We start from the raw sequence: 24,580 nt of genomic DNA, 5'->3' as shown, positions 1-24,580 counted from the left end.
GGACAGGGTTGCAGGGAAGCTGAAACTTATCTCAGCAAGCATTATTATTATTATTATTATTATTATTATTATTATTATTATTATTATTATTATTATCATCATCATCATCATCATCATCATCATCACACTTATTAGGTGGCATTGGTTCCACTGAGGATGCCAGCTAGATCCAAAAGGTTTATTTTTTTCCTCCGTGTCTTTTGTCTTCCTAATGGCTCCAGTATCATTGACATAGGACATTTGGGAAGATGAAGAGCATGCTGAAAGGATTCTGAAGTGGGTATCTGTGTTTCATTTAATTCTAGGGAACATGGCAGCTAATCCAAACTTGGCACACTTCTTTTTTTTTTTGTTTTGTTATATTTCCTCCACTGTTTTGTTTCTGAGATGCTCTGTATTTGCAGATCTGGAGTCTTTGGGCTGTTGGCTGCTGGAACCAAAAAAGATAAATAAAAGGCAAAAGCTGGAGAGCTGAAGCAACACACACACACACGCACACATACATTCCAAGCTAATGTCTTTGCCGGATGCTTTTTAGGACAAAAGGGAAGAAAGCATGAAATCAAAGCGATGCAGCTGATGTTTCTTTAAATTAGCATAAAGTACATGTCTTCTCGCGGGCCGAGGTTTCCATCTTGAACCTTCCTCTTTACCAGTGACATTCCTCTGGCAAAACAAAACACACTGGCCCATCTGTAAACTTGTCGGAGAATTTAATCATAGAGGAAGGAGTCCATCACCCTGGAGGAAGGCCGAGTACATGTTTCACTGTCGTTTCTGTGGCTCATCTCACTAGTGCCTTCGCCAGAATGGGCTCTGTTTCCATAGCAACCCCATCCCCGCTTCATATAGCGAAGATTAGCTCTTACTGTGCAACGAGGAGAATTTCAGGGAAGTCAGGCTAATCCCTGGGTGCACTGTGAGAGAAAGGTTGGACCTCGCCTGAGGGATGCTGTAGCTGCAGCGATAGAATTGGCCTGCCACAGCCATTGGTATTTAAGTTGAAGAGCAGAATTCACAATAAGTAGCAGCTCCTCTGGAGTGGAATATAGAATGAGGATTCCTTTCTTTCTTACCTCCCCCTATCCTGAATCTTGTCCCAGTCCAGCAGTTTAGCAGAAGCAGTGGTCGAAGGACAGGAGACCAGAAGAGAAATGTCTATCGCGAGGGGATTTTTAATTGCAAATATAAGAGACACCAGATCAAGGCAGTTAGTCAATCTTCTGTGTTAAATGCACACTCACACACCCATGCATGTGAACGTCTTATCCTATATCAATAAATTCTACCCCAGAACCCAGCAGATCTCCTTGCTTCTCATTCCATCAACACCATTTTATCATCTGCTGACCATCCTGTAGTTTTTCTTTCCGTAATAATGATAGGCTCTCACACCGACAGCACACACTTTCAAATCAAGGAGATCCACCAAGTCTATCCGGATCAGAGAGCTCAGGATGTGCTGTCGTTAGCCCCTGTCTCTGAATAATTAGCCTTGGCTTTGCTCTCACACCTGTTTTACGTAGGGATGGCCCGTGGACTACATAATGGTTGTCCAGTATTCAGGAAGATGCACACTTCCTTTTTGGGCTAATATTTACTGATTCTTTTCTCCTGAGCAGCACACATTTGGTGCACCAGCAGCCTCTGCTGGATGTTAAGGGATTGCAATGGATTTGCAGCTTTGAGTGCATAAAGAAGATGACCAATATTCAGTGAGGTATCTGTTCCTAAATGTTTGTGATGAAAATAATATTCACAGATGATTTAAAGAGTTTCTTATGCCGTTTGAAAGATTTGAAATTATTAGCTAATTTTTATTTTTTTTTTTACCTAAATTGTGCTACTGGCATTATTTAGTAAGTTACCCTACTGACAGGATGTTCATTTTCTATAAGGTAGAGTAGAAGAGAGCAAAGCTTTTTGTGGCTATTCTTTTAATTCACTCCTTGATTACCTATGCACTCAAAATATTAGGAACACCTGTACACCTGCTAATCCATGCATTTATCTAATCGGCCAATGAGGTGTCAGGAGTTCTTTTGGATTTCCTTTATTTTACTACATTAATTATTAATAGTTTTTGTGTTTTGGGCTGTTTTTTTTCTATATGTTTGGGGTTTATAACAATAGTGGTCCCTTTTAAGTTGCTTTTTATAGGCAGAAAGAAAGGTGGAAAAATGTTAGATTTTAGTCACACCAATGCTCTTTTGTTTCTGGTTTGATCTTCAACTGACGCCATGAAGTTCCTAAAGAAACTGGAATCTTTTCCATTTGATCTTACTATGAGACATCATGCATTCTTCTGTTTAAATATCTAATATTAGCCATCTAAACATTATCTAATACATGTTGCTGTAGCATACTGTAATGTTTTAACCCTTCCGGAAAAATCTGTGATCTGCAGAAGAGGGCTGCAACGTTGGCCATAACAACATTTTTGCGCAGCACTTAGAAAACAACACTTATGGGATATCACTGTATAATAAAACACTAACAATACTCTCTGTAGAATCTTTTTGTGTTTCTTGGCGGTGGATTAGGTCCTCGGTTGGATTTGCAGATCACAGAGATGGGTAAAAAAGTGAACTGTGCCCCTTGCTAGCAAACCATGTGGGGAGTCGAATTTGTGTGGCAGAGATTGGAGTTATTCGTTATTGGATTATTCGTGATGAGTTATTCAAGTATGGAGCACAACATGTACATTAATGGAATGCAAATTAAAGAAATGCAATTTGAAAAAGTATAACTATAGTGATATAACATGAATCTTTATAAGTCATATATCATTAATTATATCTCTAGTCATAAGTCTACAGTAGGCAAATCTAAGTCAAGTCTTTTATTTTTTGTTTTTTTGCTTTGTGCCTTCCCTCACCATAACCTGTCATCTATGAGGGAAGAATGAAAGCTTTAGATTTTCCAAAAATTTTGATCACTGGTTTTTGATGGATCTCAATGTTTTAAGGTCCCTCGATACCGAAAAAATTAATATCTTGAGGATGGGTGTGTGTCTCTCTGTGTGCCACAGTTTCTTGACGACAGTCTAGAGCTAAAACAGTTGGACATAAAAATACCAAACTGGTTACTTAAGCCTGTTGTGAGATGACGATGTGCTGATTAGTTTTTGAGCCAAATCATGCAAGAGAAAGAGGCACTCTAGAGGAACCCTCAAATACCGAAATTCTGCAATTAATTATGAATTATTTTCATTGATTGCTATCTTGATGACCTGTTTCATGATCAGAAAGATCAAAGTGCTAAATAATTACTGAAATGGTATAGAATATGTGGAAGTTGACCCGGACACAGACAGGCGGACATGTTGTTTTCAAACCACCACACGTTTATTTACAATATTTATAATAACTCAATGGTCACACAGACCCAAATAATGGTCACTAAGACCCAAATTAGTGCACAAAACAAACCCCAAAGTCACAGTCCTGGCCACAATGCCTTTCTTCGGGCCGCCTCCACACTCCTCTCTGCCTTGTCCTTCTTCCACCCGACTCTAGCCTCGAATGAAGGGAGACGGCCCCTTTTATATGGTTCCCGGATGAGCCCCAGGTGTTCCCAGCATTCTTCTTCTGGCCACGCCCCAGCGTGGCAGAAGTGCCGGCTGTCCTCCTGGCAGCTCTCTGGGCGCCGTCCTAATTCCTCCCCCCAGTACTTCCTGGTGTGGCGGAAGTGCTGGGGTAACAGGTCCCCAAGGCATTGGGGCGCCTCCTGGCTGTGACCACGGGCCCCTACAGGGTGGAGCTTCCATGCCCTGTACCCGTGGCCCACAGAGCAACCAGGAAGGCGACCCGCACGTGATCCAGGGTGGGCGCAGACCCACATGCGGCCCCTCATGATGTCCTGGCCGGGTCATGGCCCCTGGCATCCCTGACAAATAGTTTAGGTAACCTGGTTCCATAGGGCGCAGAGCCTACTGACGCTCATGTCCAATTTTTTTTAAATATTGTCAAGCAAGTTACAAGTCAGTAAAATTAAGACTCAAGTCTGATTTGAGTCATTCACCCAAGAAATATATTTTTAAAGCTAGTTACCTGGGCAAAAAGAGTCAATTTGCTTGTGAAAACACTATACAACATTAAAATAAATTCAAATAACATTGATGAATTAAAAAGTGGGAAGAATTTCTGCTTGTCCAAGTACTTAAACAAAAAAGAAAAATTAATAATTGTTCCAGCCACAGTAGGAAAGCGTGTTAATATTATGCTTCAAAAAGAATTATCTTAAAACAAGCAGAGGCCCTGCAGGTGATGTGCTATTATCAGGTTTCTGTTGTTCCAGGACCATTACTCACCTTCAGCCAATCAACTTTAAGCCATGCCTCTGACATCACACACCAGGAAGTGTACAAAAAGCATGCAAAGTTACCCATTTTATTAAAAAAGATCCTTTTTTTGCAGAAAGGTTCCACATTGGGGTAGCAAAACTTCTTATTATAACATAATGCCTTTCTAAATAACACATATGTGGCAATCAGAATTGTGGATCTTTTCATTCTGGCTCACTGTTTATTTTCCAAAACATGTGTCTTATCCTTTGTCAAGGATATCAGGCTAACTTAATGTGACAAGAGAGCGGTACTGCTGTTTTTCAATATACATATAGCCGTGTAAATGTCACATTTATTTTCACCCTTATTTTCTTCCCAAAACCTAGGATGTGGAAATCCTGTACAGATGAAAAAATCAAAGTGGCATTATTGAGTAGAAATTAAGATGTTTGGCTCCAGAAGTTTTGTTTAAATTTGTGCAGGGCCCGGGCTTAAAGTGCTTGCCAACCATTGACATATAGCTATAGTTTGTATCCTTTATGCAATTTCTTTTTCATTTTAAAACAGCTATGACTTTTTGAGAAATTTGGGGTTTTTTGTTTCCTTGGGGATTTTAACAACCTGAAATCCTTGGAATGCTGCATTACCCACATGCCGTTATAAGATTTATTTATTTGATTTTCTCTTACATATGCTTTTTCATTCCTAAAATAATTCTGATTATTTTTGACATGTTCCAGTTTTCTCTCCTTTGCTTCCTGGAGCTCATGGGTCTAGCTAATTGCTGTAGTACATTCTGGACTTGTCTGCAGTATCATCTCTTTTGTCACGCTGCAGTGTCTTCAAATATTCAAGCACTGTAACTGCAAAAGAAGCTGAAGAAAAGTAATCTGTTGTTTTCTTTTTCTTATTTTTAATTCGACCTGTTTGTTTTCTCTAAGCTCACTGTGTTTTCAACACAGGCACATGCTGCTAATGAATTCAGTAGTTGGTAACTGACTTAATCTTCGGTCCTGGCTCCTAGCATCATTTAATCCTCTTGAAGCTGTCCACAGTGAGGATTAATAATACCTCTTTCGATTCCTTTGAACTCTGCCACAAGTCAGTAGATACTATAAAAGCTACCATTAATTGATCCTTAAGTTAGTAATTTTGTTAATTTATTTTTATCACTTCTATTTAAATCCTTATTTCAGTATTTCATGTCATGAGTTCATAACAATTGTAACATGTGTATTATTGACAGGTACATGTGAATTTTTTTTTTATTCTGTTATTATTCAAAATTTAGGTTGGTTTAAGCTGAGGACTATTTCCCTTCACACATTCAGCCACAACCTCTGGCACATTTCTAACCACTGATCACATCTGTCATTACCAGACAACTGTAATTACACCACCGTCACCCAAGTTCATTTATTAATCATTTCTATGCATTTGTCATCCATCTAATTTATAGGTTGTGTTTCAAAATAGTTTTTTCTTTAATTTAAAATTTACTTTAAAGTTTAAAGATAATCTTTGAAGAATTGCAGATTTTTTCCCAGTACTTTGGATCCCTCTTTGAATGATTTTGCACCCTCTTTCCAGTACTGGACAGCAGAATCAGCATCAAGGCTGACCAGCTATACAGCTAGTAAACACTCTACAGCTACAGCTCTACTATACAGCTACATCAACACTCTAAAGCCAACTTGAACCTACACATGCACAAAGGTTGACAAAAAATTCTTCATGTCTGTTAGAGATCTGCTCAACCCATCTACTTATCTATTTGAAATAAGTACTTTTCAAAGTTATGCGCTTAGTGGAGTACTTTGTTAGTGGTGCTCTCCTTTATGTGTCAGTAACTATAAATGTGCAACTGGATCTGCTGACTAAGCGGAGAGGTTGATTTTAATCTGCAAAAGTCCGATGAGACACATTTATTTTTTATTCAAAAATAACATTTACTTACTTAACAATTTTTCCCCAAATTCAAAGACAGCGCTTTTGAATGTGTTTGCCAAATTAGGCATCTTGTTCCGAGTCCTTCAGTAACTACATGACAGGAAGCGAATTGACATTCTTGTGGTTTTCAGGCCAGCCCCATGCCCATTGTGCTTACGGCTGATTCTAGTTCAAATCAACTACATTGAAAGGTTTTCTTTTGACATCAAGAAAGCATTCAGTCCTCAAAAGGCTTTCACACTACCTGGACACAGATGTTAGCATAGCTACTTTGCAGCTCCAGGAACCTCTAAATTCATTCTGGTTACTGTCTGCATGGATTTTTAAAATTCCCTAAATAACTATGTGGTTTTTCTTTTGATACTGCGGTTTTCTTTTACATCCCACTAGATTAGTAGGTCATTCTAAATGTAATCTAGAGTAATAAATGTAAATAAATGTATTGTTGAGTTGATTCCAGCCTGGTGTCCTTTATTATACTCTTAGACTCCCCTGCTATCCTGAATTTGACAAAATGGGCTTCGAAAATGCATTTATTGGAAATTCTATACAGCTAATTTCAGCATAGTCTGTGTCTGTGAATATTTTTTATTATTACTATCCTGGAGTTGCATTACTTATCAATTTGCAGTGAATACTTTTCAAAGCAATTCTGTACCAAACTCTTGAGTTTGCTTCTACTCAAGGTCTTTCTAAAACGTATATTGAAATATTGTCATGTGAATGAACCAATTTAAACAGGGTAGTTATATAAAAAATATCCAGTCCTTTTGTTTTGCATCCTTGAAAATGAAACAAAGGCTTATGTCAAGATCTGTCTACAGTAGGTCTGAAATAGCTTCTCGCAGTATCCTAAAGAAAAATAAGAAAGGCGAAGGACATAAAGAGTGTTTCTTTTTTCTTTAACAGATGATTCAGCTGCAGACAGCATAAATGGAAATGAAACTATGGCGTATAACTCCAGCCTTACAAGAAGCAGCAATGGGAGAGAGATGGCGGATGTTAATAGCAACTGCAAAGGGACATCGGAGCAAGACCAGCAGCCTTTGAACCTGAGTGACGGCTTGTTGACTTCTGAATCCCACACAGAAAACCACACTGCCAATGGCAGAAGCAAATACAAAAACCTTCTACTCCCTGACATGAAAACTGACCCCAAGGAAAATGGAAGCAAGGTAAGTTTTCGATTTTCCTGTCAGGTGTAAGGCCAAAGTGACTTTTGGTTCCTTTACACATATGTTATAAGGAGAAGGAAGATGAAAAAGTAGCCATTTAACAGGTCTTTGGTGGTCAGGAAATGGAATACACCAGCATCAAGAGTGGTCAAATAGTAATGCTACGTATCTTTAAACTTATATTGTTTTAGTGGCCTAATTTTTATTGAAGTACAGTAATCCCTCCTCGATCGTGGGGGTTGCGTTCCAGAACCTCCCGCGATAGATGAAAATCCGCAAAGTAGAAACCATATGTTTGTATGGTTATTTTGATATATTTTAAGCCCTTATAAACTCTCCCACACTGTTAACATTATTAGAGCCCTCTAGACATGAAATAACACCCTTTAGTCAAAAGTTTAAACTGTGCTCCATGACAAGACAGACATGACAGTTCTTTCTCACAATTAAAAGAATGCAAACATATCTTCCTTTTCAAAGAATGCGTGTCAGCAGCAGAGAATATCAGAGAGAGAGAGAGCGTGAGAGAAAAGCAAACAATCAAAAAATCAAAACGTGCTTTTGGGCTTTTAAGTATGCCGAAGCACCGCGATAAAGCGGCATTTTTTAGATGAGTGTCCGTATCCTTTAGGCAAACAGCCTCTGTGCAAACAGCCCCTCTGCTCACACCCCCTCTGTCAGGCGCAGAGAATGTCAGAGAGTGAGAGAGACAGAGAAAAGCAAACAATCAAGCACCGTCGAGAAGCATATCGTATATCATTGAGGAGTTTTATTTAAAACGTAATACTTGCTCTGATTGGGTTGCTTCTAAGCCATCCGCCAATAGCGTCTCTTGTATCAAATCAACTGGGCAAACAAACTGAGGAAGCATGTACCATAAATTAAAAGACCCATTGTCCGCAGAAATCCGTGAACCAGCGAAAAATCGGTGATATATATTTAGATATGCTTACATTTAATATCTGTGATGGAGTGAAGCCGCGAAAGTCGAGGGATCACTGTAGATGGTCTGGTGATGTTGTTGCTCTCTTTTCACACAGAATACGCTATGTCTCTTTATCGCGTGTATTATGAAGAAGTAGGCTTTTATGTGCTAAAATGGAATGAATCTTCCCCTTTCACCTATTTTGTGAGAGTTCAGCTCACTTGATTAAATGTTTCATGGTTCCTATCTTGGTATTCCTCGATTGTAATAAGCATGAGTTTCTTCTGTAATGTGCAACCGCTGGCTTGGACTTCAACTCACAGCAATACCACTCAGACATTCTCCCATTAAAAGACAACATCACTAAACCGAAAAGCACCTCATTCTGACTGGGTGGATGGCATCACTTTTGGAGCCACTTAGTAGAGTATGGTCGACATTCAGCTCTTGATAATGCAGCAGCTTTCATTAGTGTGCACAATATTGAATAATCCAAAACACTGAAATGTAGGCAATTTTTTCTTTTTTGTGATTTGTTTTCCTTTTCTTGAAATTTTAAATGGTGTACAATGGCGACATTTTAATATATAATTTTGAAAGATATTTAATAACGGTTGATTTACTTTATATAACAAGAATTTAATACAACAAAATGTAATAATAACAGTAATAATTAGAAACTGAATATGGCTGCGGAGCTTGACAAAACTTGAATAATTAACATATCCAAAGTGAGTGTAAGTGATTAATATGTACTAATTAAATTTTTTCATCACATTTCCATCTATATGCACACATATATTTTAATTGGCTTTGCATTTAATGACAAATTAGTAGAAAATACCTTTTTTGTGTTCCTCTACATGATGTGGCCTATTATAAACAAAACAAATTACAGGTTTTAACAAGCATTTAATAAACACTTGCGTATGTTTAATTGAAAATCATTCTGTTAAATAATAATGTGCTTAATATCTACAATAGGATGTTAAAAGTGTAATCAACTAAAGGATGCTGGTGAGCAACATTTCAAGTAAAGTTAAATTGTCCTTCACTAACATATTGTAGACGTGTATAAATGTGAACAGTGCTTATGTAATAGTTCAACAAGATGATTTAAAGGAGAACTTCACTCAAAAATTATATTTTTTACACTGATATGAAAAAGTTTGGGAACCCCTCTCAGCCTGCATAATAATTTTTTTTCAACAAAAAAGATAACAGTGGTATGTTTTTAATTTCCTAGGAGCATTTGAGTATTGGCGTGTTTTTCGAGCAAAGATTTTTATCCATCCATCCATCCATTTTCCAACCCGCTGAATCCGAACACAGGGTCACGGGGGTCTGCTGGAGCCAATCCCAGCCAACACAGGGCACAAGGCAGGAACCAATCCCGGGCAGGGTGCCAACCCACCGCAGACAAAGATTTTTATTGAAGCATTATTTAGTTGTATGAAATTAAATCAAATGTGAAAAACTGGCTGTGTAAAAATGTGGGTCCCCTTGTCATTTTGCTGATTTGAATGCCTGTCACTGCTCAATACTGATTACTTGCAACACCAAATTGGTTGGATTAGCTCGTTAAGCCTGGAACTTCATAGACAGGTGTGTCCAATCATGAGAAAAGGTATTTAAAGTGGTCAGTTGCAAGTTGTGCCTACCTTTCACTCTCCTCGAGAGAGACGTGGAGAGAGCAAACCAGATAAACAACTTCTTCAACGGGTTTGACCACCCTAACCCACTCTCACCTCGGAGTACTGCATCCTCCAACCATCCTTCTGCTGATACCAGCATAGGAGAGACATCCCCACCCACAATTACAGCAGCGCAGGTGAGCAGAGAGCTGAGGAGACTTTGTGGCAGCAAAGCAGCGGATTCAGATGGAGTATCGCTACTACTGCTGAAGGCCTGTGCGCTGGAGCTGGGGAGTCCTCTACAGCGCATCTTCAACCTGAGCCTGGAACAAGGGAGAGTCCCAAGGCTTTGGAAAACATCTTGTATCACCCCAGTCCCAAAGGTATCACGTCCTAGTGATCTGAATGACTTCCAGATTGTTGCTCTCACGTCACATGTGATGAAGACCATGGAGCGGCTGCTGCTTCACCACCTGAGGCCAAAGGGGAGCGGAGGATGCCATCATCTATATGCTACACCGATCCCTCTCCCACTTGGACAGAGGCAGTGGTGCAGTAAGAATTATGTTTTTGGACTTCTCTAGTGCCTTCAGCACCATCCAAACTCTGCTCCTTAGGGACAAGCTGACAGAGATGGGAGTAGATTCATACCTCGTGGCATGGATCTTGGACTATCTTACAGACAGACCTTAGTATGTGCGTCTTTGGAACTGCAGGTCTGACATTCTGGTCAGCAGCACATGAGCGCCGCAAAGGACTGTACTTTGTCTGGTCCTGTTCAGCCTATATACATCAGACTTCCAGTACAACTCAGAGTCCTGCCACGTGCAAAAGTTCGCTGATGACACTGCTATCGTGGGCTGCATCAGGAGTGGGCAGGAAGAGGAGTATAGGAAGCTAATCAAGGACTTTGTTAAATGGTGCGACTCAAACCACTTACACCTGAACACCAGCAAGACAGCAAGACCAAGGAACTGGTGGTGGACTTTAGGAGGCCCAGGACCCTCATGGACCCCGTGATCATCAGAGGAGACTGTGTGCAGAGGGTGCAGACCTATAAATACCTGGGAGTGCAGCTGGATGATAAATTGGACTGGACTGCCAATACTGATGCTCTGTGCAAGAAAGGTCAGAGCCGATTATACTTCCTTAGAAGGTTGACATCCTTCAACATATGCAATAAGATGCTGCAGATGTTCTACCAGACGGTTGTGGCAAGTGCCCTCTTCTACGAGGTGGTGTGCTGGGGAGGCAGCATAAAGAAGAAGGACGCCTCATGCCTGGACAAAGTTGTGAGGAAGGTAGACGCTATTGTAGGAATGAAGCTGGACAGTTTAACATCTGTGGCAGAGCGACGGGTGCAGAACAGGCTCTTGTCAATCATGGAGAATCCACTGCATCCACTGAACAGTATCATCTCCAGACAGAGGAGCAGCTTCAGCAACAGACTGCTGTCACCGTCCTGCTCCACTGACAGACTGACACTATGCGACTCTTCAATTCCACCCGGGGGGTAAACATTAACATTATTCCAAATTATTGTCTGTTTTTACCTGTATTTTTATTACTCTTTAATGTTGTTTTTTGTATCAGTATGCTGCTGCTGGATTATGTGAATTTCCCCTTGGGGATTAATAAAGTATCTATCTATCTATCTATCTATCTATCTATCTATCTATCTATCTATCTATCTATCTATCTATCTATCTATCTATCTATCTATCTATCTATCTATCTATCTATCTATCTATCTATCTATCTATCCTCTGAAGAGTGACAGCATGGGATCCTCAAACCAACTCTCAAAAGATCTGCAAACAAAGATTGTTCAGTATCATGGTTTAGGGGAAGGCTACAAAAAGCTGCCTCAGAGGTTTAAACTGTCAGTTACAACTGTAAGGAATGTAATCAGGAAATGGAAGGCCACAGGCACAGTTGCAGCTAAACCCACCCAGGTCTGGCAGACCAAGAAAAATACAGGAGCGGCATATGTGCAGGATTGTGAGAATGGTTACAGACAACCCACAGATCACCTTCAAAGACCTGCAAGAACATCTTGCTGCAGATGGTGTATCTGTACATCGTTCTACAATTCAGCTCAATTTGCACAAAGAACATCTGTATGGCAGGGTGATGAAAAAGAAGCCATTTCTGCACTCACGCCACAAACAGAGTCCCTTGTTGTATGCAAATGCTCATTTAAACAAGCCAGATTCATTTTGGAACAAAGTGCTTTGGACTGATGAGTTATTTGGTCATAACAAAAAATGCTTTGCATGGCAGAAGAAGTACACCGCATTCCAAGAAAAACACCTGCTACCTACTGTCAGATTTGATGGAGGTTCCATCATGCTGTGGGGCTGTGTGGCTAGTTCAGGGACTGGGGCCCTTGTTAAAGTCGAGGGTCATATGATTTCAACCGAATATCAATAAATTCTTCAGGATAATGTTCAAGCATCAGTCACAAAGTTGAAGTTACACAGGGGCTGGATATGCCAACAAGGCAATGACCCAAAACACAGTTTGAAATCTACAAAGGCATTCATGCAGAGGGAGAAGTGCAATGTTCTGGAGTGGTCGTCACAGTCCCCTGACTTGAATATCATCGAAAATCTATGGGATGATTTGAAGCAGGCTGTCCATGCTTGGGAGCCATCAAATTTAACTGAATTGGAGAGATTTTGTATGGAGGAATGGTCAAAAATACCTCCATCCAGAATCCAGACACTCATCAAAGGCTATAGGAGGCGTCTAGAGGCCGTTATATTTGTAAAAGGAGGCTCATCTAAGTATTGATGTATTATCTCTGTTGGGGTGCCCAAATTTATGCAACTGTCTAATTTTGTTATGATGCATATTACATGTTTTCTGTTAATCCAATAAACTTAATGTCACTGCTGAAATACTACTGTTTCCATAAGGCATGTCATATATTAAAAGGAAGTTGCTACTTTGAAAGCTCAGCCAATGATAAACGAAAATCCAAAGAATTAAGAGGGGGTCCCCAAAGTTTTTCATGTGACTGTATAAGTTACGTTCCCTGTGTAGTTTGCAGTGGTTGTAGAGAAAAATTTTTATCTCACATTTTGATGGAGAAAGGACATAATGAAGATTCTAGCTTTGTTAGTGTTGGCTAGAGAGTGTGTGGCCAGCCTAAACCAAGCATGATACACTACATGGTGTGTGGAAAACCCTCCAGATTATTGGGTTCAGGTGTTTCAGCCACACGCATTGTTAACAGGTACATAAAATGAAAAAAGCACATAGCCATGTAGTCTCCATTGACAGACACTGGTAGTAGGATGTGTCATATTGAAGAGATTGGCAACTTTAAACATGTCATAGGATGTGACCTTTGCCACAAGTCACTATGTAAAATTTCTGCTCTGCTAGATCTGCTTCAGTCACCTGTAACTGATATTATCATGAAGTGGGAGCAACAACAGTTTAGCCACAAAGTGGTAAATCACACAAACTTTAGAGTGTGGCCGGCAAACACTGAAGCACATGGCATGTAAAAATCTCCTCTGCTCTGTGGCATCACTCACAACAGAATTCCAAATTGCTGCTAGAAGCAACATCAGCACAAGAACTGTGTATCAGGAGCTTCATGAAATAAGTTTCTATGGCCGAGCATCTGTACACAAGCCCAAGATCACTGTGTGCAATGCTACGTGTTGACTGGAGTGGCTTAAGGCTTGCCACCATTGAAATCTGGAGCTGAGGAAATGTGTTCTCTAGAGTGATGAATCACGCTTCCCTATCTGGCAATTTGATGGGCAAATCTGGGTTTGTTGGATGCCAGGAGAATGCTACCTTCTGGAAAGCATAGTGTATACTGATAGTTCTTGGTGTAGTGGTAATGGCCTGGGGTGTTTTTCAGGGTTTGGGCTATGCCCCTTTTGTTTCCAATACAGGGTAGTGTTAATGCAATGGCGTCTTAGGTGATTGTGCCTCTCCAACATTGTGGTAATAGTTTGTAGAAGACTGTTTTCTGTTCCGACATGACTGTACCCCAGTGCACAAAGCCAGGCCTGAAAACACATGGTTTTATGAGATTGGTGTGGAGGAACTCAAGTTGCCTGCAGAGAACAATGTCCTCATACCTGTTGAACTCCTTTGGGATGAATTGGAATGCTGATTGTGAGCCAAATCTTCTTATCCAACATCAATTCCTGAGCTCACAAATGCTCTTTTGACTGAATGAACACAAATGTTCTCAGACAGCCTCCAAAATTTTATGGAACATCTTCCAAGAAGAATGGAGGTTGCTATAGTGATCTTTGGGAGGGAGGTATGCAAACTCCATGTTAATGCCCATGGTTTTGGAGTTGGATATCTAACAAATTCTGTAGGCTACTGTTTAGAATGACACGATTGTAATCTAAATTATTGTAATCTAAATTACTTGGTATAACAGTTTCATGACTTCAAAAGAATGGCCAGTTTTAAATAATCCAAATAGCCATGTCATGTGGGCACGATTGCACGACCATGGGGAGTTAATGAAGTAATTGGGGTGAGTCGTAACTGTAAGTGAGGGTGCAATCATTCTGAATTGCTTCATCGGCTTCATGCAATACGTGATTAAGATGCTGCACCCACAGAGCTGTATAAGGACGGGCCAGCACAACAGGAGAAAGGAGGAAAAGATGACTAAAGGGCAGTCTTGGGAGGATGATCTTGCTACCTAGAAGAGGACGGAAGCACGAACTTAGGCCCTGCGATGAAGTGTAAGCTGTGGCGCTCTAGGGGCTGGTTCGCCCCACTGAATAATGGTGTCGAGTTGGACAAGCATGGTATCCGAGGTTCGACTGCAGGAGTGTGAAGGAAGATGGCAGGAGAGCTGACCTCAGACGGTCTGGCTGTGCGGTTTGAAGGCAGCCAAGATGGGGGCATTCGTGGCTGCTGAGAGTCCGCCGGCGGTGCTAGTGATAGGTGAGCTGAGGGAGCTGAAGAAGGAGGTGGGCTGAGATCGGAAGGAGTCACTGACTGTTTTTTAACCTCTGCTTTTATTGGATTTATTTATCTATTATCTTCACTTGGTTTTTATGGATTATTTAATGGACCTTTGGAACACTGCACTGTGGACACTGTTTTTTTGGTTTGTTTTGATTCTTTTAATAAAAGCACCTTTGCATTTTTCCACCATCCCCTTGCTCCATGTGTGATTTGTCCCAATTAGTCAACTCAATTCGCTCATAACTATCGACGGTGTTGGGTTCTATAGGCTCCCATATGTGAAGAGGGAGTCTAGAGTGGACCCGCATCATCACATATAATACCGCACATCCTAAAAAAACATATGCTTAAACACTGAAACATTGGGGTTGGCAATTTCAGGTGGTGGTGTACATGCCAAAATAACCAAGTAACACATAAAATACACAGAAAATTGATGTATAGATCTTGTGTATTGTTGTACTTAATAGAACAGTTTGAATTTTTAAAATAAATTGTTCATATTTGTATGTCTTTAGCCAGTCAGCAGTCAACTTGAGGTGGGTAGCACCACTGCCTTATGGATTCTGGGTCCAGTTTCCGTCCCATATATTGTCCCTGTGGTGTTCTCATGTTCTACCAGTGTCTGCATAATTTAGTTTACGATTAATTGGTGACTCCAATTTGGCATTTGTATGAGCACCACAGTGTGGTGTGCACTTGTCTGGGCTTTGTGATGGACCAGTGCTCTGGACAGGGCTGTTTCCTGCCTTATGCCCAGTGCTGCCAGTATAGTCTTCAGCCCTGTCCCCAACCAAAGGAGGTTTGAGAATCAGATGAGATGAGATTTTAACATACTACCACCCTGGGCAGTCACAACCTTAATGTTGACTTCTTCATGCAATTACTAATTACATTTCCAAAAAATAAAAAATAAATCAAACCTTTTTGTAAAAATTCGGGTGGATGACCTAATTGCTTGTCTGACTTTTCAGTACTATAATTTGTAGTTAAGCAATATCTGTAACGAAAAATTGAAGCTTATTTCTGCACTAAAAAAAGAAGGTTAAAGTCACGTTTTGGCTGTATAACCTTCATCAAGTATCATTAACCTTCTTACATTTTTAGTGTTGAAATAACCTTTCATCTTTTAATCCTTTGCAGATGTACACTGATGCAGCCTTACAATAACTCCAATATCTGCAACTATTCAACTTGACTCTCACACAACTGATATACATGAACTGTCAGGAGATCAGGACTCCATTTTTCCTTTGGCCCATTCAGGCACAAGTCAGAGCTCCACTGAGCTGTGAGCCTCCGACTGAAAAGAAAGCACAAGATAATCTTGAGGTCTGACAATGGATTAGAAAGAATTTCATTTAAATGAAAGAGTTTTAATTAATAAAATGTCATTCACCTTCTATAATTTGCAGGTTCCTTGTAACAAAAAAGGAATTCATTGTGGAGGAACAAACTTCATCAACACTCATACTTTAGGAAAAAGTGTAGGGAAAATGGAAGTTGACAATAGGACATCATTGAGTGAAGCAAGGCTAGGAAGACCATAGGAACTGATGAACATAAACCTAGAAGCAAATTTTGGAAGGCTATAAGAAACATTTTGTTATGTTTATTGCTTATTTATTTATAGAAATATAATGCCACTGCTAATTATAAAAAAAAAAAAAGAAACAGGTTGACATATATTTTTTGATTTTGAAACTAAAGTTTTATATCTTTTAAATGTTAACATGCTTAAATAATTAATTGTCTCTATTTAATATCATGCAGGACAAGGCATTGAGATAAGTGTCGTCATGCTTAAATGAAAACTGGAAATCCCAACACCAATTAGAATTGCCTGTGCTTCATTGCTTGTGATTATGTCCTTTTTGGGAACCTGGGATGTTTTTGACTGCCATCCTTTTAAGACCACACGGCAAAATATATAGGGAGAAACCAAGTAATTGCTAGAAAGGAGAACCTGTTACTAATCTTCTCGCTCAAGTCCCTAAATAGATTTCCATAAATCAAGTTTATGTGAACATACCCTATTAAAACAGTAGCATGGGAGTAAGGAGTAGTAGGCCTAGGCCATACGGCACATACAATAGAGCTTGATAGAAAATGCATCTGTACAATACTGTAAATCCTTGGCTGCCAATAAAGTGAGTAAAGCTGTAATCTAATGAGCAAACTGTTAGAAGAAATTGCAGTACACAATGAGATTACTTTGCTTATGTGGATAATGGCGCAACAACACTGTGGCTCGTGAAGCAGGAAAAAAGCAGTGAGGCCCTTCCTGTTAATTTTTACAGAAGCATATGCTGTTCTTCACATTTCACTTTTTCTGACTGTGGATTACATCTGTTTTTGTTGGCATGGACTCTAATCAATTCATGTTTAATTCCAATAGGTTTAGGTGTGCTTTATTCCAGATTTTGGGGATATTCATATTTATTGTAGTATATACAATAAATATGTGTGTCAGTATTGATAGACAATGCATATTGTAATATGAATGGGTTTTAGAGGACCAAATAGCTTAAAGCTGCCCTGGCCCAGCACTAGACAAGCCATAGTACTATATATTATTCTATATACTGTGTATTACTGTAATCACAGTATATTATTAGGCTAGCTATCTGGCTTTTGGCATGAAATGTCTCAACAACCATTCATTTGTTGTCATTTTTTTCTTTCGGTCTGCTGTTGGTGTTGCATTACTGTCACTAGTATGAGGGAGACATGCAACTAAGAATACAGTGATCCCTCGCTATATCGCGCTTCAACTTTCACGGCTTCACTCCATCGCGGATTGTAAATGTAAATATATATCACGGATTTTTCGCTGGTTCATGGATTTCTGCGGACACTGTGTCTTTTAATTTATGGTACATGCTTCCTCAGTTTGTTTGCCCAGTTGATTTCATACAAGAGGCGCTATTGGCGGATGGCTGAGAAGCTACCCAATCAGAGCACGTATTACGTATTAAATAAAACTCCTCAATGATATACGATATGCTTAAAAGCTCTAACAGCACGTATTGATTTTTGATTGTTTGCTTTTCTCTGCCTCTCTCTCTCTCTCTGACATTCTCTGCTCCTGACGGAGGGGGTGTGAGCAGAGGGGCTGTTTGCACAGAGGCTGTTTGCTTAGAAGATACAGAAACTCCTCTTTAAAATGCTGAAAGACTACCTTCACATTGCGCACTTCGTTGCGGCCGCGTTGTCGCAGTGCTTCAACAGACGTATTGATTTTTGATTGTTTAGTTTTCTCTCTCTCTCTGACATTCTCTGCTCCTGACGCGCACTTCTTTGAAGAGGAAGATATGTTTGCATTCTTTAAATTGTGAGAAAGAACTGCCATCTCTGTCTTGTCATGGAGCACAGTTTAAACTTTTGACTAAAGGGTGTTATTTCATGTCTAGAGGGCTCTAATAATGTTAAAAAACATATTTAGAAGGTCGTAAACAGGTTTTCTATGCTCTAACTGCGAAAATATTAGATTTATAAATAAAGAATCCTACTTCGCGGAAATTCATTTATCGCGGTAGAGTCTGGAACAGATTAACCGCGACAAACGAGGGTTTACTGTATCATGATATTGTGTACATATGGCAGTTAACCTGAGCTTGAATCTCACAGGATATTTTTTGTTAAGTAGGCTAGAAGCTATACTTTAAAATTCTCATTGTAATTGTTATGCTTTGTAAAGTCTGTAAGCCACAAGTCTGTAAGATCTCAGTTGTTTATATAAATGAAATGTTGACTATGGCTGAATGTACATATTTTCTTTACATTATTTTTTATACTTTCTTACACAAATAAGAAATTTAGGCTTTCTTGAAATGCCTACTGTATACACCATCACATATCCAAGTGCAAGGTTTTAACCAAAAACGTGTCTGAATAATTTGTTTATATGTGGTAAAGAGGAAGATGTTTTTCTTGTTGAAGTTCATTTCTGTTGTGATGTAAACATTTTGGAGGGTGCGGTACACTTTCTGCATTTTTAAGTTCATTTTAAGAGTGTTATTAATTGTTAGATAGAGCAATAAATAATAGATAAGACACTATGTGATAGATAGATAGAGGATAAACAGACAGTACTCTAATTGTTCTAAGGGAGAATTCAGCAGATTGCATCATTGTATTTGTAATGCTGTATGCTGTTATTTATTTCCACAGATCCGGGGTGCTCCGTTTTTGTGTATTTTTCTTGAATAACCATGCTGTTTTTAGCAATGATTTTCCATTGCCGACACGTGAAAACTGGAAGTTCTGATATGTGACATCATTGGGCTGACCAATGTCCAAGTTCTGGATTTTGGGGAATAATTACAGTGCATTACTGAGGGATTCAAATCACTTTAGGGATTTAGGATCTTTGCCTGTTTCCTTCTACTTTGAGTTTTTAGTTTGTGGTTTGGATCTGATAGTTTCGTATTATTCTTGACTTTTCTGGCTTAATGATTTTTTGGTCTTCATCTCCTGCTGCTGGAGATATTTCACCTTTTGCCTTACCATTTTAAATCATGGCATTACAATATCCTTTGTCTTCCTGAGTCACCTACAAACCTTTATTTCTAGAATATTTATTTACCTTTGTGAATTTGGGTCTTAAGAGTATTTGCAAGTGTACTTTGTGGTTGATGCCTTATCCAGGACTGAATTCTTCTTTGCACCTGATGTCACCAGAATAAGCACTGAAATCTGGAAACCCTAAAATTGAATTATACAGGCTCAACAAATCTGTATAGTATTAAAGATAAAGTTGAGGTGCTTAGCTGAAAATTGTTTTAAATCCAAGCTTCTGCCTAAGGATTCACGTAGGTGGTTTGACCTTCTGTTTCCATCTGTTGGACTGATTGCCTCTGTCTTTAAGTTAAATCCCTAACCCTTAAACCGACCGTTGAGCAGAATGTAAAAGGTCCACATGTGCACACTGCATATTGTTTTCATTTAGCGGATCTATTATTTATATTTTCCTTTTATTTATATGTTCTGAACATAGTGTTTTGAGACACAAAATAGAAGTGAATGTATAGCAGCCATTGGTTTCATAGATATTCATAATTAAAAAATAAGTTGAGCCTATCACATAAGCAACTGTTATGAGCAGCAGTGTTTAGTAGAGGAGTGGGCAATATGGTCATAAATCCATATCATGATATACCTGAAAATTCCTAAGGCTTCAGTACTATTATAATCTATTTGCATGTATTTTTCAGACTTAAACATATTATTTAACAAATAACAATTAAAACTACTGATTAATTGTGCACACAAACACAACTTCTATGCGTCAAATTACGTATTAATGCTCAGTTATTCAAATGAAATTTAGCAGTAGGTATTCACCTGTCTTGAACCAATGACAGTACATTTTCTCTCTCTCTCACTCTCTCGCTTTTTCACACTGCATGCCAAGCAGTCCTACCTTCCTGTCCTACCTTCCTGTTTGCATCGACTCACCAATCAGGTTGAGCCACACAGTACTCTGGGTAATATTCTTAAAGAGGTTGGCCTACTTACATATACTATACTATATTATATACACCCCTCCTAGAACTGCCACCATATCGTGGTGGAGGGGTTTGCGTGTCCCATTGATCCTAGGAGCACTGTTGTCCGGGGCTTTATGCCCCTGGTAGGGCCACCCAAGGCAAACTGGTCCTAGGTGAGGGATGAGATAAAGAGCGGTTCAACCAGACCTCCTATTAAGAATAAAAAATGTCGCCCGGATGCGGGACACTGGGGCCCCCCTCTGGAGCCAGGCCTGGAGGTGGGGCTCAATGGTGGCCGGGCCTGCACCAATGGGGCTCAGCCGGGCACAGCCCGAAGAGGCAATGTGGGTCCCCCTTCCCATGGGCTCACCACCTATGGGAGGGGCCAAGGAGGTCAGGTGCAGTGTGAGTTGGGTGGTGGCTGAAGGCGGGGTTACATACAGATTGACATAAAAATCACAGTTCTTGTTTCCTTTCAGATGCATGGATCTGCAAATTTTGTATTTTCTACTAATTGTTTTTGCAAAATTTCCACAAATTTTAGCAAACTTGCAAAAGTATTTTTTATCTCATTCTGGAAGAATGTATTCTGGTATAACCAGATCAATTGAATACCTCGACTAGGGAATCCATTCCCGGACGAGTTTATCCATTCCCGGGAATTTGGGAATCCCACATGTCATTCCCGAGAATCCCGGGCTCCCAGGGATGACATAGTGCACGGGCACTGAACAGTTTTAGAACGACCAGCACTTATTTTTAATAAAACTACTGCAATATGTTGACACCAATAAAAGACTAACCTTATCTACAAGCAGTTCATGCTGTCATATAAGTACATGTATCTAGTTGAGGGGTGCCCACACTTTTTCGGCTTGCGCGCTGCTTTTAAAATGACCAGGTTGAAATGATCTACCTGCAATAAAACATATATATGTATATATATATATATATATATATATATATATATTGCATAGTTTTACTGTCAAATAATGCAAAGAATACGCGACACGTGTTTCGCCCTTTACGTTGCGCCACGGCGTGTGGTTCGTTTATTTGACAGCATGTAGATCGGGGTAATTACATTCATGGCATTTGTAGTCTGAATCACAATCTGATTGTATGGGTTGTTACCTATCAGGTAACGCTTGTGTCGGCAAACATCTGTCATGGTGCCCTCTTCAGTTGTGAGAAGCAGATCATAGAATGTTGCATAGTTTTACTGTCAAATAATGCAAAGAGTATGCGACTCGTGTTTCGCCCTAATTCTGGGCTCATGAGGCGTACACACTCACTGCACCCTCTCTCGGGAATCAAACCTCGGACGTCAGCATCAGAGGTGAAGCCACGGCGTGTGGTTCGTTTATTTGACAGCATGTAGATCGGGGTAATTACATTCATGGCATTCGTAGTCTGAATCACAATCTGATTGTATGGGTGCATGTGGGATAATCAGTGTATTAGAAGAAAAGAGATCTTAGACTGGCCGCCCTGTATGTCAATCAAGTGGCAAATGCCATAGGGAGGATATATGATGGACTAATGTTTAAAAAAAAATTTTTTTGGAATGCAACGCGATCTACCTGATCAGACTTGTTCTAAACAACGCCCGCGCTTGCCATTGCTCTGAAACACCTCCATTTCAGCTTTTACTGATGCATCCAGTTTCTTGTCATCATTCTGTGATGGCAAGTTTCTTGGCACAGATAATGCGGATGCAACAGACTGAAGCATTGCAACTTCAAGTTGCTGTTCAAAGCTGTTGTCTGACAGACGTCAATGAAGTCTGCCCTGTCCCGGCATTCGTGAGCTGCAGAGTGCAGACTCTTCCCAGTCCACCATACTCAATCTTAGTCGGAGCCAGGAGACTGACAACTGCTGCTGGTTGACTGAATCAATCTGCAACACACTACACTGTGGGCCAAAAAACCGTGCCACTTAATTATTTTCAACTATAACTCTGTTATTTCTTGATTGATTTTTACACTTTTACACGGTATATATGCAAGCTTGGCTGTTCCCGGTTTCCCTGGAATTACAGCAAATTCATTCCCGAGAATGCGGGAATGAAAATGTCGGGGAATCCTGGGCTTCCGGTAATCGGGTGCCCGGGAATGGATTCCCTAACCTCGACAACTCCAAGAATTGTGTTTCATGTAAGATTTCCCCAATACTTGTTAGATTTATGCCTGAATGTGCAGTATTTCTAAAAGTTCCATTGTATCATTAAATAATTGTACTTTTTACCACATTTTATACATTTTGTTGAACAATTTTATACATTTTTTGCAAATGTTGTTTTGGTGTCTTCTTGTGAAATAATCTTGACAGGCACGTCAGTCTGATTCAAACATCCTTTGAACTCTCCAAACCTGCAGTTATTTTCTTATGTCAAACACAGAAGACACCAATTAAAATTGAGTCATTTTGCTTCATTCACTACAAGTGAGCCAGTGTGCTGTGACCATTGAGCAAAATGGCCTTGTGTAAAATATCTTTCAGGGGTGCTTTGAAGCATGGCTGAGACCTTGGGAAATATTTATTTTGTCCCAGAGAGAGATTGTATAACCGTTAACATTTATATCCTTTATTTTTCTTGCTATAACCCTGAAGCATTATTTCCCATTTTATACAGAGGTTACATATTCTACATTTTTATATGCAATAATGAGAATATGTAGAGTTAACAATACATTATTAGAAAAAAAAAATTCTACAGAGGTCTTTGTCAAGCTAAGGACATCCTGCATCCTTGTGTATAATGTGAGTACAATCAGTGCCCTCCACCTCCGAGCACATTGTCAGTCTTATAGATGTGTGCAATGTTTTTTCTAACATTAGTCTAACTTTTGTAGGCTTGCAGGGCACATCAAGAGCAAGGCAGGAACCAACCCGAAATGTGGCATTAGTTATATATTTATTTAGCAATTTATGTCCCCTATCTGTATCTCAAGTACTGAGGGGTTGTTTCTCAGTGCGAATTTTTGAAGTTTGTTCTGTCAATAGTGTGATGAAATGGCAAGCAACAACCTTGTAGCCAACCAGAGAGGTGAGATACTAATCCGGGACTGTGCAAGGCTTGAATTTAAATAAGCAGGGGCATGAGGGAGCTCCAGCTTATGTGTTAGGAGGTCTCCAGGTCTCTAAGGGCAAGAATTGAGTCTCATTGCAGTATGTGAGAGTCTTGGGGTGGATTTCTTTTCTATATTTCTGTGATGCTTCATGTGCCTATAGCCCGGGATATCGATAGTCATACCTGAGGATGGACTAGGGCAAGTTAGGACACAACAAAAAGTTGTAAGGTTTAGAGTGCAATGTGCATTTTATTCAGGTCAACAAAACAGCTTCCAAAAAAAGTGCAATGTGTTCAAAAATCTTCAATAAATAATCCATAAAACCCATAGTGAGAAAGTTGAAATTCAAAAATTAAGTTAATTAAAAAAAAACAGTTAAAGTCGAGGGTGAAATCACAGTCAGAATCAGCTCTTCACTTATGTTCCCCAGTGCTTCCACTCTCTTTCTTGCTGTAGTATCTCCTGCTCACCCACTGGTCTGCTCAGCAAGGCTGAGACCTCAGTGTATGCAGTCCACCAACTGACTCCCCTGCCATCTAATTCCTTTGCTATTTTCGATACCCACAGGACTCCTGGGGCCTACAGGCTCGTCCACCCAGTACAGTGTTGAGCTTATAGTCAGGATGTAATAGCTCCAATGGCGAGAAAATATAAACTCTATTGTGTTCAACCTTCCATTTAATATACAGTACCTCTCATAGTCTTATAGTTTTGGCCTTCACAGTCCACATTACTCTATATCTATAGTAACAGAGATGGGCAGATAATACAGATTTGACTTCATTAATTATGATTTCACTCATAACATGCAACAGTGCTACATATAATTGCCATTTAGAATTTTGTTTTATTTTATTTTATTTAGTGGTTTATTTTTAATATTGTACTAGCTGTCTCCCGCGATTCTGCACATGTAGTAGTGAAACAAAAAAACAGTAATTCTGACCAAAAAGAAGGTAGGTACGCTGCAACATCAAACGTTGGCACTGTATCTGATCGTTTTCAGCTCTGACGGGAGAGCGTCACCCGTATGGAGACATAAGCACATGGCCGTGCTTGCAAATGAGCAGCTACCCTCTA

General features: G+C 39.7%; 1 protein-coding gene across 3 annotated transcripts in view; it reads left to right on the top strand.

Moving 5' to 3' along the window:
- The window catches only part of LOC120530198 (nucleolar protein 4-like), a 432,135-nt gene that overhangs the window by 252,742 nt on the left and 154,813 nt on the right, over positions 1-24,580 (top strand). For all 3 annotated transcript variants that reach the window (XM_039754462.1, XM_039754461.1, XM_039754463.1), the window contains exon 6: positions 7,148-7,413. In XM_039754462.1, coding sequence (XP_039610396.1) covers positions 7,148-7,413 — 266 coding nt within the window. The remainder of the gene's footprint in view (positions 1-7,147; positions 7,414-24,580) is intronic.

The sequence above is a fragment of the Polypterus senegalus genome, chromosome 5 (genome assembly GCF_016835505.1).
Source record: "Polypterus senegalus isolate Bchr_013 chromosome 5, ASM1683550v1, whole genome shotgun sequence".
NCBI lineage: Eukaryota > Metazoa > Chordata > Cladistia > Polypteriformes > Polypteridae > Polypterus > Polypterus senegalus.
The sequence above is the reverse complement of the archived record's forward strand: the minus strand, read 5'-3'. Positions and strand labels throughout refer to the sequence as shown.